Here is a 14,247-nt window from a genome sequence, read left to right on the forward strand (position 1 = left end):
TTCGTGACTTTTTTCGAAATTCGTACTTTTTTCGTGACTTTTTTTAAATTCTATACAATTACTTTTTCGTGACTTTCTATACTATACGAATACTCCTTTCTTAAATAAAACATAGGGGTTGTGGGGGCAAGAGATGAGAGGAAAAGAGACCGTGAGAAACAACCAAAACAACAGCAGCGATGACAGAAATCACAACATTGAAAACATCTGCAGAACCAACCAGAGAAGCTAGCTATCGCTAACAGGAAATTCCTTCCGGATCTTTCTTCTTTACCGACTGAAGCAGAACCTGAACATCTCTGGTGTTACAGTTACAGTGAAAAACAACAACCAGTTTATTTTTCCCACTTAATGTGTTTCTGTGATTCTCTCTCACACACACACACACACACACACACACACACACACACCCAGCTGGCCCGGTGTTTGCTTTCCTTCCCCTCAAGCACCGGCTAATTGCTTGTAATGCAGCGACAGAGTGGAACAGTTAGTGTGTTCGCAGATTGGCTGATGATTCACTGAGCACACACTCTCCCTCTCTCCCTCTCCCTCTCTCCCTCTCTCTCTCTCCGAGCGCTGCAGATTGTTGAGGCCCTGTAAACAGCCGCCGCCGCGGCGTCATCTATCATGGCACGGTCGGTTAACTCGCCATCATGTTATTTTCTGCTTGCCGAGCCCTAACACGCCAAAGGTTGCCCGCTGGCTGCCGCGGCACCGGCTCCGGCTCCGGCAGCGCCGGTAATGAATGTGTAGCGGAGCGAGCGCTCCCTCTCCGCCGGAGGCGCCCCGGGGTAATTTGTTTATCTGTCCAAAGATTACGCAGCCCGAAAACCCACCATTTTATGCTGCCTTTGTAGATTATCAAGTGTGTGATGAATGTATCTCAGCCCCCCGACAGGAAGGAAAGGTAGAGCGAGGTGGAAGCAGGCGGCGTGCTGACCCCCGCTGACCCCCGCGCCGCCGCAGGATTGGTCTGAAGTTAATTTGGATTTGGTTCATTCTCGAGGCTCCTCTTCCTCCAGAAAGTGAAGCTCGAGTCACAACTGGTAGCACCCGAGTGTGTGTGTGAGTGTGTGTGTGTGTGTGTGTGTGTGTGAGTGTGTGTGTGTGTGTGTGTGTGTGTGTGAGTGTGTGTGTGTGTGTGTGTGTGTGTGTGTGTGTGTGTGAGTGTGTGTGTTAGTGAGTGTGTGTGTGTATGTGTGTATGTGTGTGTGTGTGTGTGTGTGAGTGTGTGTGTGTGTGTGTGTGTGTGTGTGTGTGTGTGAGTGTAACACGGCTGTTTAAAAAGCCTTTAGTTCAACCAGACCGGTGTGATTTATCCCCCGTCTGCAGATTCTCGCGCGACTGAAGCGCTTCTTTGTGTGCAGGAAGTGATGGTGAAACATGATTCCCATAATGCTTCGCTTCCATCACGGCCATTCGGTCGCCGTTCAGACGCCGTTCAGTTGCGAGGCAAACGTCCACTTTGTTAAATCACTGCTGCTCTTCATTTCATTTTCTCTCCTGCAGAAAAAACAACAAACGGTTTCCTAAAGATGCGATCGGCTCGGTGCGTTTCCTAAATCAGACGCTGAGAAGAACTCTCCGACGTGTGACGTTTCTGTGTTTTTCGTAAAGTTCCCTTTAAACAGTCGTTTAACGCAATTGAGACTAATTCAATTAATTGTACTGTTTGTCTCTAACTGCATAATAAACCCGTTTCCAACGTTCTAAACTGAATGGAGTCCAAATTAATACAATTAAACCTCCTGAACCAATTAATCTCAACGAGACAACGGTTTCAACGTAACAACCAAAAGTAATTTTTTTACATTCGTTTCCACGACGACGATGTTTTGGGGTCAAAAGTAAACGTTTCAAACTGGAATCCAGAGTGAAATCTTCTGAATACGTGACTCCAGCGTCGGCGCGTAAACTAGCTGGTTCCCGTGGAAACAGTGACATCACGGCTCCACTTCGTACATTCAGAGTAAGAAGACGACGTTAACAACGGAGGATTTGTGTCGTTATCGCTGACTATTAAACGCTCCTCCAACAAACATCAAGGTTTCTCCATTAGAAGGTGTCACCGCCACCTACTGGTCGGGCATGCTCACTGCAGCTATTTAGCTCCGTCATTGCGGATTCGTTGTCATGGAAACGCATCTTGATTATCCTCATTGTGCAACAAAAACAAAGAACATGAACAAATCTGCAGCGACTCGGTCCTCTGTGACTTTTATTTTGAAAGAGACAGCAGACTCCCACTAATTGAGCTTAATGAAGCCGCTGCATTGATTTCTGATCCGTGAACGTGTGATAAACGGCGGCGATGTAACGACCGCTTCCTGTGTGCGTTCGCCGCCAGCAGACGCTCAGCGTGGAATCAACGTCTTCAACGTTTCTCTTCTCTTCCTGTTTGTGTTCGCAGCCGGAAAACGAGGAGAAGTCAATCGTGTACGACAACATCGGACCCAACGTCTGCATGGGGGACCACAAGGTACGACTCCAACTCCCAGAATGCAACAGCTGTCTGTGTCACACATCTGGAGTGTGTTCATTGAAGGGAATGAGATGTGCAACTTTTATGAATTCATTATTATTATTAGTTCCTAGTTTAGTTTCCCAATGTGGTGGTAGAAGTACTTTGATGTTTCACTGAAGTAAGCGTGTAAAAATACTTGAAAGTACAAAAGTTTTGCAAAATGTAGTTGAAGTATCACAAGTATCACAAGTAAATGCCGTTCTAGAATATTCTGTTCTGTGTTGTGTAATAATACTCAGCATATTATATATGAGATACAATGTAGCGGTGTAGAAGTACAATATCTGAAATGAAGTATGGAGTGGCATGGAAAGGAAAAAAGGCAAGTACAAGTATGTCAAAGTGATACCTGAGGAAGTAGATGTTACATCACTGGATGAGTCGGCATTCTGAGATGTTAACGTTTCCTTCTACGATATAAATACTCCCATCGGAGCGTGATGTTATGGTGCAAATACTTAAAAGTACCGATTCTACTTCTTCACTCTAGTAAAAGTGTAAAAGTACTGAAATGTACTCGGAGTAGAAAGTAAAAGGACATTTCTACTGGCTGTTTTTTTACAAGTTTACCTGAATGTATTAATCATATTAATAAGAACAATAATAATCAATAATTCCCTTCAAATGCATTAAAACTAACGAGTTTTGAAAATGTCAGTAAAAAGAACAGAAATTCGTTTTTAACTGGAGAAGTTGTAAAAACATCCTCAGGTCCAAGATACCTGATACTTCTACTCCAGTCTGAAGTATTTGTACTCCGTTCCCGGGCGGCGGCGGCGTGTCGGACAGGAAGAAAGGCTCAGGTCAGCTCGCCGTGACACAGACAGTCGTGTGTGAGTGTGAGCTGACCTGAGCAACACACCGATGCTAGAATCACAGCCGGCCACGTCCCATTTAGCTCAGTGTGTCTGTGGGTTTAACCCCGGTCCCGGAGAGCATTAATAACGGCGTGTTATTTTGCCCCCTGCAGCCCGTCTTCCTGTCCTTCCGAATCACAGCGGGGGCAGGTAAACCTAATGCAAATAAGCACAAGTGTTGTGTGGTGCAGTGATGTCGTGGTAAATATTAACTTTTCTTCATTATAATTCTTCCATTGTTTGCTTTATTTTGCTTGATTAATTACTCCTTTTTTTAAGACATCATGAAAATAACACCATTGCTTAAAATGCTTCGGTCATTTTAAGACGTACAAACTTACTGCATCTTGTGCTTTAACGACTTTTTAACACAACGTTTTCTGTGATTTTGAAAAATGTCGAATCAGCGGTTTGTGAATTAAAAACAACAACAAAATGTTTTCTCTCGACAGGGAAGTGTTGCCAAAGGGGGGAGAAGATATTCCGTGAAGCAACTCTGTGAGAACAGCGGAGACACACACACACACACACACACACACACACACACGCACACACACACACACACACACACACACACACACACACACACACACACACACACACACACACACACACTTTGCACAAGCGTACACTGAAGACAGTGCTGACCAGTCGCGGTCGTCCCGACGCCTCATCCGTTAGAAAAAGCCCCGGACATTTTCTCTTTCCATAAAACACTTGTTGAGATGTGGCCGAGGCCCCCGAGGGCCCCGGCTCCAGACGCATCGCTGACCTCACCGTTGCCATGCAACCCCATTCCCCCGAAAAGAAGAAGAAGAAGGACGACTCTTCCTCTCGACGCCTCGTTGCCAAAACTCTAATTGAAACGTGGTCTTCATGCTTCAACCCGTTGTCTGTTTTAAGGAATGCCTCTTCATGTCGACTCTCACCGCGTCTCCTTTAAGAAAAGAAAAGTGCAATGCAAAAAAAAAAGATTAAAATAAAATGTATATCTTATATATGGTTAGGTTTATTTGTACATTGGACAGTATATAACATAAGATTTGGTTTTTAGCCGTTTCTCTTTTTTTCCAGACTGAACTTTGGTCCCTTTATTATTATTATTATTATTATTATTTTTTCGTTGGATAGAACTTCTCTGTTTATTTCAACAGTTTATCCTGTTTTTGTCGTTGTGTGCACAAACACGTTGCCATGCCTGACACATCCGCTCTCATTTTATATACTGTACTTTTTAAAAAGAGATAATTTATGATTCTTACCAAATGTTTATGTCGTGCAGACGGAGGAGAGAAAAACGCTTCGGTGATCCGAGAATGTTTTAAGCAGTGCCATAGACCATGCAAGTATATAAGATAATGTTTCATATATACATAAATATATATATATACATATATATTTATATATATAGCACACTCACGTTATGTCATTATTATTCTTACTCTTAACTTATTTCTATGATATTATGGTTCTGAATGTGATATTTTAGTTAGACTTGGGTATCCTTACAAATGTTAAACCTTTATTTTTGTCTGTGTGTTTTTGTTACTGCATTATGGTGCCAAGTATCTACAGAGAACATGAAGTGTGAGAGTTATTAAATACTTAAGGTGGTAAAAGGTATTGATTATGTGATGTTATAATAATAATAATAATATAGAGAAACTCTAAATGCGTGGGAGAGCAGGGCGACTGTTTTGTTTTGTTTGTGGCCTTCAGCAGCCTTCATACTTTTTATTATTCATTTCATTTAAAACACTACAGATTTCAGACGTATTTAATTTAATTTTCCATCTAAAATCAACGTCAGTGGAAATGATTTTGTTGTGCCTGCAGCAGAATTCATGTGTGATTTGGTTTCTTCACCTAAATTGAAGTCTTATTTTGTCGGCTGCTGGTCTTCGTGAGTCGCTTGTTTGTTTCACTCCGTCTTTAAAACGCAGATAGAGATTTGATTCTTCTTCGTCCTCGGAACGCCTCTATGCTGGAGGCGACGCCGTTCTCAAGCAATAAAATACAAAACTATTCCAGCTCCACGCTGTTGGGTCCTCATTACTACACAATAAGAGCACATCCTCATTACTACACAATAAGAGCAGGTCCTCATTACTACACAATAAGAGCACATCCTCAAGAGCTCTTCCTCATTACTACACAATAAGAGCAGGTCCTCATTTACTACACAATAAGAGTGTGTCCTCATTACTACACAATAAGAGCACGTCCTTATTACTACACAATAAGAGTTCGTCCTCATTACTACATAATAAGAGCTGTTCCTCATTTACTACACAATAAGAGCTTGTCCTCATTTACAAAACAAGAAGAACTCTTCCTCATGTACTACACAATAAGAGCTCTTCCTCATGTACTACACAATAAGAGCTTGTCCTCATTACTACACAATAAGAGCTTGTCCTCATTACTACACAATAAGAGCACGTCCTCATTACTACACAATAAGAGCTGTTCCTCATTTACTACACAATAAGAGCTTGTCCTCATTACTACACAATAAGAGCTTGTCCTCATTACTACACAATAAGAGCAGGTCCTCATTTACTACACAATAAGGGCTCTTCCTCATTTACTACACAATAAGAGACCATCTTCATTTACTACACAATAAGTGTAGGTCCTCATTACTACACAATAAGAGCTTATTGCCGTGCTATCGGGGTGTAAGTGGAGAATCACTTGATGAAAAAAAACTTTTACTCTGTAGCACCTTTAACAATGAAAAGTGCATTACAAATAAATTGTATTATTATTATTATTATTATTATTATTATTATTATTATTATGATTATTATTATTATTATTTTAAAAAATGAGCCTCGAACCAAACAATGACTTCCTGATGACGTTGACACGTTTATGGACTTTGATTCCGGACATTTATATCGACGTGGGAATCATAACGTTTGCAAATATTCCCTAAAGTGAAGACTTTGATTTTTAACTTCTTGCTGTAAAAAGCGCATTTTTTAAAAAGCCATTTAACGGAAGAAGTTCTCCAAACGTGAATAAAAAGGGTCACTGCAACAGAAACGAATCATGTTGATCCATTAAATAGCTTTGAAACGTAAAAACAAGTTGACCAAACTTTTCCACGTGATATTAAAAAGACAAAATAAGCGGGTTGATTAAAAGCTGAGACACGAAGTTGGTCAATTCTACACGTATATAAAGTGTGTACGTTACATTTGTTGTATTGGAATATTAGCCAATAAGAAAGGGGGAATACAAATTAAAATAAATAAATGAATATAATTATTGAGTATTTTGAGTTCACGTCACACGCGGTTAATCGATTATTCCTAAATGGTGTTCAATTTTCATGACAGCTGATTCCTGATTGGCTGAATCATGAAGAGTAGAAGCTGAAATAATAATAATAAAACATTTAAAAAAATGAAAGGTGTAGTAGCACCTGAGAGACGCAGTTCATATTTCCTTCACTTCATTAATAAACTAATAATTATGGGTCATTTTGCTGCGACGTCCCCACAGGAAACCACGGAAGAGTCCATTAATCCTGATGTGGGGGGGTGACCGCTAAATTAAAACCACCATTATTAAAAAGCGAGCAGAATGATTATTTATAGTGACATTTTCTGCTTAGATTTGTAAAAATCATAAACAGCCGCCTATAATAATAATAATGATAATAATGATCATAATAATAATAATGATAATAATAATAATAATAACAACAACGTCTATAATATTTACACTTTTATGTGCCTTGATTTCCTAATAATAAAATATTAAATCGAACCTCTAGACATTCTCAGTTGACTTTTTAGTTAAAAATGACTCTGAAACGCAAACTTAATTAAATGTATTGTGACTATTTACTACTAATCATAATTATTATTATGGAGTTCTACAAATCAAAGCATAAAATCCTAAACATAAATCCTCTAAAAAGCATCGTTTGCCAATAACGAAATTCAATTATTGATAGTCATGAATTAATCTTTAATTTATATTTAGCCCATACATTAAAACAAAAAACAAAAAAAATGCTTGTTAAATAATTTATTCATAATACAAAGTGTGTTTTCTTTTCTTCCTATAACCTTCCCGGAAGCAATAATACTCTTTTTAATTACAGTTTCCTGTTCCGCTGTGAGGAGGTTCAATCCGAAACTCTCTGCGGAAATAAAAAAAATCTAATCAAATAAAAAGAACAAAAAATCCTTCACACTGATTATTTACAGCATTTCGCACTGAAAAAAAAATCAAAACAAAAAATAAAACGTGGAGAAAAAAGAAGCTGCAGCTTCGTGACGTAAGCGCGCAGGGAAGAAGCCAACAACATAACTTATTCAGTAAAAATATATATACACAATCTCACGTTACATCTTCATCTTTAGGCTACAGCAACACATTCTCTCCTGCGCATGCGCCCCAGCTTCATTGGGACCGTGGATACCCTGGTTTCTGGTTCTGGTTCGGAGCTTTAGAAGCATCACTGGACCCCCAACACTTCTTTGTTTTTACACCTAAACGAGTCTGGATCCGGATCAGAGTTGGCTGCTTACAAATCAGTTCACCTCTAAATAATAAACTTCAGATAAAAAAACAACAACTGGCAATAATGTATTTTTTAGAGAGAAAAAAGTAAAATATGATGAGAACTAATTCAGGAGAGTCTGAAGGAACAGGAACACAAGTATCATCACACCGGCAGAGCAAAGCGGAATAAAACTAATAAATAAAAACGAACACTGATCCGGATTGCGCGCGTGCGTGCGTGTAGAATATTGTCTTTACATTTTAAATCTGGTGTTTATACTCCCACTTCTGTGCGTAAAAACGGATTATTTTGTCCTTTCAACTGACAAACTCGGTCTTCTCGGAGTCCAGAGTCACATCTCCGTGTTGCCAGAGTCTGGGGGGGGGGGGGGGGGGGGGGGGGGCAGCCAAATGATGCGTTTTGGTGAGCGCTTCTTTCTTGGCACACTGAGGTTTTTACGCGTTTTTACGCGCATTTACGCGTCTTTACGCGCATCAGGTGCATGTCCGCAGTGTCAGGTAAAGGGGGGTCAGAAGAGAGCGACAAAAGTCTCTGTTGGACCCCTTTTGCCCCCCTCCTACACACACACTCACACACACGCGCGTGGCCATCACAAGGTGTCCGAGCTGTTACTGCAGGGGCTGATGAGCGCCAGGTTGGAGGCCTTGTGCTTTTTCAACAGTCTCGTGATCTTCTCGTCGTCCGAGTTCGGGTCCAGCGGCTTGTTGTACTCGTCGTCGTCCTCGTTGTCCGAGCTCTCCTTCATCTTCTCCGTCTCGGAGTCGTGCTTCTTCTTGGCCGTGGCCATCTCCGCCGCGTGCCGCTTCCGCCACTTGGTTCTCCTGTTCTGGAACCAGACCTGTTGAGGAGGAGGAGGAGGAGGAGATGTTCAACAGGTCCACACATGGCGAACAGGAAACACACATAATAATAATAATAATAATAATAATAATAATAATAATAATAATAATAATGTGATAGCTTGTTGATGATTTATTTCTGGCCCGAGCAGCCGAAAAGTGAAACTTCACATAATGCAATTTAAAAATGAATTTTTTCCATTATTATTATTATTATTATTATTATTATTGTTATTATTATTGTTATTATTATTATTGTTGTTGTTGTTGTTGTTATTGTCATGTATTTACCTTGACTTGGCTCTCGGTCATCCCTAGAGAGTAGGCCAGCCGGGCTCGCTCCGGGCCCGCCAGGTACTTGGTCTGCTCGAAGGTCTTCTCCAGGGCGAAGATCTGCTGGCCGGAGAACGTGGGTCTGGAGTGTTTCTTCTTCCCGTCCTTGTCCAGCATCATGGACTGACCTGTGGAGAACCAGAACTTTAGATCCCTGTTCATACCGAGGAAGACGCGTTAACGGGACGCTCGTAGAAGTTTAAATTAGACGTAAAAACACACGCAGCTCGAGGCTGAGTTCATAAATAATAAAACAAATGACTCTGCTATTTATTATTATTATTATTATTACAAGTTCTGCCAATCACATTATAATTTAATGTTCTGTCTAAACTTCTAAAATAGAATCTCTTTTTGGACAGCTGATATCATCATATATTTTTATTCGTATAAGTTGTATTTATGTGCAATAATAACTATCTGAAATCAGAGGTTTTCTCACATTTTCTACGTTTAAAAAATGTTTTTTCTTGGACTTACTCGGACACGGAACCCTCGGGTCCCTCCAGGGGGATCCCTGCATCACCCCGGGCCAGAAGATGGGCGCCCTCCCCGGCAGCTCGGCCAGGGGCTTCGGGTAGCGCGACATGGCCGGGCCGAAGTACATCCCCGCGGCGGCGGCGGCGGCGGCCGCGGTGGTGGTGAGGCCGTTTATCCTCGGGAAGCCGGAGAGCAGCTGCCCGGCCGCGGTGATGGGTCTGCCCAGGATGTCGCTTATTCCGTGCGGGGTCCCGCCGACCATGTGCGCGTTGAGGCAGGAGAGCGACGGCGCCTTGAAGCCCGCGGGGCTGTGCTGCAGCGTGTACGGGAACAGGGACGTCTTCATCTCGGTCATGTTGTGCAGCGCCGCCAGCGGGGTGCTGCCCAGGACGAACGCACTCTGCCGGTTAGCCTCCATTTGCCCGACCGCTAACATTTGTGGACATGAACCAACACGAAACCGGCGCGGATTTAAAAAGAAAAATAATTAAAAAATCAGCTGCAAAAACAAGAATACAGGAGAAGAAAGTGACGGGCGCTCGGTCCGCTTCTCCCGCCGGCCTCCGCTGCAAGTATCCCGGGTCGAGAAGCAGCGGACTCGGTGAAAAGTTCTCTCAAAGTCCCACAAACGTCCCTCCGAGGGTCCGCTCTGGTCGGGGGGGAAGGGGGGAGACGGCGCTGCGTGCGTCCGCCGCACGGATCCGGTCTGATGGGGTTTTAGTGGTTTTGATGGGAACCATTAAAGGGGCTCGACTCGTCTTTCCATAAATTGACTCGCGCTCTAGAGCTGAGAGCGAAGCGGGACCGCTGATAATAGCGCGGCCACCTGCACGCGCGCGACTCCCATTGGACGGAGGGGGGAGGGGGGGGGTCGAGGGAGGCGGCGCGCTGATTGGAGGAGACGGAGAGCTGCTTCACACGTGCGTTTCTCTTTTCTTTTCTTTTCCTTTTTATCCGGACGGCGCGATGCTGCCTTCAGGAACACGTCGCAAATATGAACCTCCACTCAAAACTGCGTGTGAACGAGCGCGTACGGTGCGTTCAAAGACCCAGCGGATTTTTTAAATGTCTGATTGTGATCAGTGGTGTGTTTCAGAGCACATACCCCCCCCCAAAAAAATAGGCCTATATAGTTTTTTAAAAGCATTTTAAAATTAAATAAATCTCAAAGTTCTGATACACAATATTTTTCTCCAAAAGAAATGAACTTGAGCAAAAGATAAAACTCTCCATCTGAAGCCGTATTAAAAGACTTTGAGTTGGCGGAAGCCGGTTCGTCGGAGGAGACAGTGAACGCATCAACAGCCACACTCTATTAAAGCTGTGCAGATAATGACGCGTCCTCGCACCGTGGAAATGTAAAGAATTATACATTTACATTTAAACTGCTGCAGACATGCGAGTGTATTAAAGCGCGTGGAGACATTATATTAAATAAACCGTGTCAATCAAGTTGCCAGCAACCAGTTGCCGTGTATTATTATTATTTTTAATTCCTTCTAATGACGTCGGATTAAACGGAGTTATTCCACCGAGTGTTTCAGCCTAATATCACTTGTTTCCTGCATCTTAAATATGTCATTTCCCCCCTTTTTAATTTGAGGTCATTAAACTCTTTAAAAGACAGGGCTGTTTTTATTTTTTACAAGAGTGAGATAATCAGTGTTTTCCCGGGACAAACTGCGTTATTACGGTGTGAGAAATAAAAATAAAAGGCTCCATGCAGGCTCCAGTCATCACTCTGAGTGCTGTAATATTTTATGGAGATGTGAGCAGGTTGTAAGGAGTGAAATATGGCCACGTTAGCGTTTGAAAGGCTTCAGCAAATGCACCTTGCTGCCCATTTGCTCACCGGGGAAAGATTGTGGATTTTAAAAGGTTTTTTTTTTTTTTTTTTCAACGCGAGGTGATTCACAATTTTGACTGTATTTCTTCAAGTTGAAGGGACGCAGCAGCGTTTTCTAATTCTGCAAATGGCCCCTCTATTTCTAATCCATCCCCCCCAGCGGATCGTATACATTGATTTTTTATTACCTTGTTTTAAAGTCTTTCTAAAATGATCATTTAAAAAAAATAATCTGACTGTTTTTCCCCTTTTCTTTTCTTCATCTCGTGTGTAAAAACGTGAGTGAGTTGAATAAATACGGGCTGACCTGGTGGGAGATCAATGGCAGAACGATTGGCACTTTTTCTCCAGTTCCTCCGCAGCCGAAGACGCGCGAGCTGCCAAACAGCCCGTCAGCCTCGAACCATAATCACAGTTTAACATAATGAATTATTGGATTTTTTATCTCCTAAATTCGCCAACAATTTAAAGTTTAAACTCTCAAACTCAAATCTGTTACCGGAACAGACGTGACGCTGCAGGGATGCAGAATTAAAGCCTTCATAGATTATTATTATTATTATTATTATTATTATTATTATTATTAGAAAAAAGCATTTAAAAATATAGTGAAAAATGTGAATTAATTCGAGGTATAATCAAATTAAATGTTCTTACGAAAACAACAACAACGAAAACATGTTTATAGTAAACTATAAAAACATTATTTCTAATAATAAAATGTGAATTAATTCGTGGTGAAATAATACAAATAATAATTAGGCAAATACAACATTTACTCCATATTAATTGTATTATCATTTATTCAAATATTTGTTTTAATAATGTGAACCTGTTGCTCACAGAAGCGAGTCCGGATGAACCCTTATTTAAATAGTGTATTTTCTATGTTTTAATTACGGCTCGTTGGCGCGGCCCTTTGTCCCTCCATTGAAGGGAGTAGGTTAATAAACAGTGAAGATAATGTTATCTGGTGAACGTGGAAGATAAGCAGGTGTTTGGATATAAAACAAGACGTCCAGCTGCTGCATCTCCTCCTCCGTCCTTTAAACACCAACAACCATTCAATCACGTTCACTAAATAATATATGGAACCTTCTCATCAGCTCGAGAGTAAAACACGTCACTGCTGCTTCCCTTCAGACGGCCGGGACGTTTAAAACACCACGGTATTACATGGAAATGAGTCGCTGCAGGACGTCACGTGGAACTCTGGATAATTTGGCCGGGCGCGCCCTCTGGTGGCGGAGATGGAAAACCAATTTAAACGGGCCTTTTTATTCCACCTGTTAACAGCAGACTTCCCCGGATGGACAAATATAAGTTGGAAAGTTAAAAAAAAAGAAAGAAAATTCCTTAAGTTTTAAAGAATTTTCCCACATAGTTTGGGGAAGAATTTCAACATTATTTGAAAAAAATGGTATTGATGGATTCAAGTAAAAAAAAAAAAGGGTGAATCCTTCCATTAGGTTTTAAATACATCCATCCATCCATCCATTTTCTACCGCTTATCCTGTATTTAGGGTCACGGGGGGGCTGGAGCCGATCCCAGCTGTCATTGGGCGAAGGCAGGGTACACCCTGGACAGGACGCCAGTCTATCGCAGGGCCAACATGTAGAGACAAACAACCATTCACACTCACATTCACACCTACGGGCAATTTAGAGTCACCAATCAACCTATCCCCATCCTGCATGTCTTTGGACTGTGGGAGGAAGCCGGAGAACCCGGAGAACCCGGAGAGAACCCACGCTTACACGGGGAGAACATGCAAACTCCACACAGAAGGAACCTGGGCCGACCCGGGAATCGAACCCAAGACCCTCTTGCTGTGAGGCGAGAGTGCTACCCACTACACCACCGTGCAGCCCCGTTTTAAATACATAATAAATTATAATTAAAGTTATTATATTATATATTATTACATTTTCCAAATAAAAACTAAAACTAAGAAATACAACCAACGGTTTAAAAAGTGAGGAAAAAAATTAAATGAACTAATAAATGCTTATTTTTTTTTAACAATTTCCTTGATGTAGTCTAGAAGTCATATATTGATGTCATTTACCAGCAGAATTAAGCAGAATTACCTTTTATTTTACCTTGCCTCCGAATTAATATCATTATTAAAACGGTTACATATCGTTATTTTATCGTAGGTCTACGTTTATAAAATGCATCGAGATGTTTCTGTTAAATGCCTCGGTTTAGTTTGAAGGCCAGTGAAGCATTTAGAAGACCGAAATGTAATTAAAAAAACATTGTATTAACTATGTGTTTAGAGTTTTTGTTACCTTTATGGAGACGTTTATTTCTCCACAGACAGCAGGTCGTCTTCATGGAGTCATCTTCCTACAGAAGCCCAGAAGGTACAAACCAAACCCTGGGATCTGATAGGGGTCTTCTCCTACAGGCCGACACACATCAGGGACAACCTTCGGTTCTGAAGAGTGAAGCCGAGCCTAAAGTGCCTTTAACTGTCATTCTCTCTGCTGGCCACCAGGGGGCGACTCCTCTCTGGTTGTATAGAAGTCTATGAGAAAATGGTCCTACTTCTCTCTGCTGGCCACCAGGGGGCGACTCCTCTCTGGTTGTATAGAAGTCTATGAGAAAATGGTCCTACTTCTCTCTTGATGTATTATCTCAGTAAACATTGTAAACACGAGTTTATGGTCTCAATCTTTAGTACTTTTCCTCCCTACATTTTAAAACAAATATATGTCTTTTTACTCTACTTTTCTTCTCTTTTACTTTAGTTTTAATGTATTTGAGGGGAATTACCATTATTTATTTTATATCCAAGTCTTCAAGTCATGACCGA

General features: G+C 41.5%; 2 protein-coding genes across 2 annotated transcripts in view; one reads left to right on the forward strand and one right to left on the reverse strand.

Moving 5' to 3' along the window:
- Window positions 1-5,413, forward strand: part of inpp5a (inositol polyphosphate-5-phosphatase A) — a 127,830-nt gene extending 122,417 nt beyond the window's left edge. Inside the window, exons 14-16 of the mRNA XM_084020902.1 lie at window positions 2,411-2,479; window positions 3,495-3,582; window positions 3,834-5,413. Of these exons, the coding sequence (XP_083877028.1) occupies window positions 2,411-2,479; window positions 3,495-3,575 (150 nt within the window). The 3' untranslated portion in view covers window positions 3,576-3,582; window positions 3,834-5,413. The remainder of the gene's footprint in view (window positions 1-2,410; window positions 2,480-3,494; window positions 3,583-3,833) is intronic.
- Window positions 5,414-7,320: 1,907 nt separating this feature from the next.
- On the reverse strand, window positions 7,321-10,068 carry nkx6.2 (NK6 homeobox 2). The gene is made up of 3 exons (XM_084020963.1): window positions 9,580-10,068; window positions 9,058-9,227; window positions 7,321-8,765 (listed from the first exon to the last, which is right to left on the reverse strand). The coding sequence occupies exons 1-3, from the start codon at window positions 10,013-10,015 to the stop codon at window positions 8,517-8,519; spliced, it is 855 nt and encodes a 284-aa protein (XP_083877089.1). The 5' UTR covers window positions 10,016-10,068; the 3' UTR covers window positions 7,321-8,516.
- Window positions 10,069-14,247: the final 4,179 nt, after the last annotated feature.

This window comes from Eutrigla gurnardus (genome assembly GCF_963514095.1).
Source record: "Eutrigla gurnardus genome assembly, chromosome: 11".
NCBI lineage: Eukaryota > Metazoa > Chordata > Actinopteri > Perciformes > Triglidae > Eutrigla > Eutrigla gurnardus.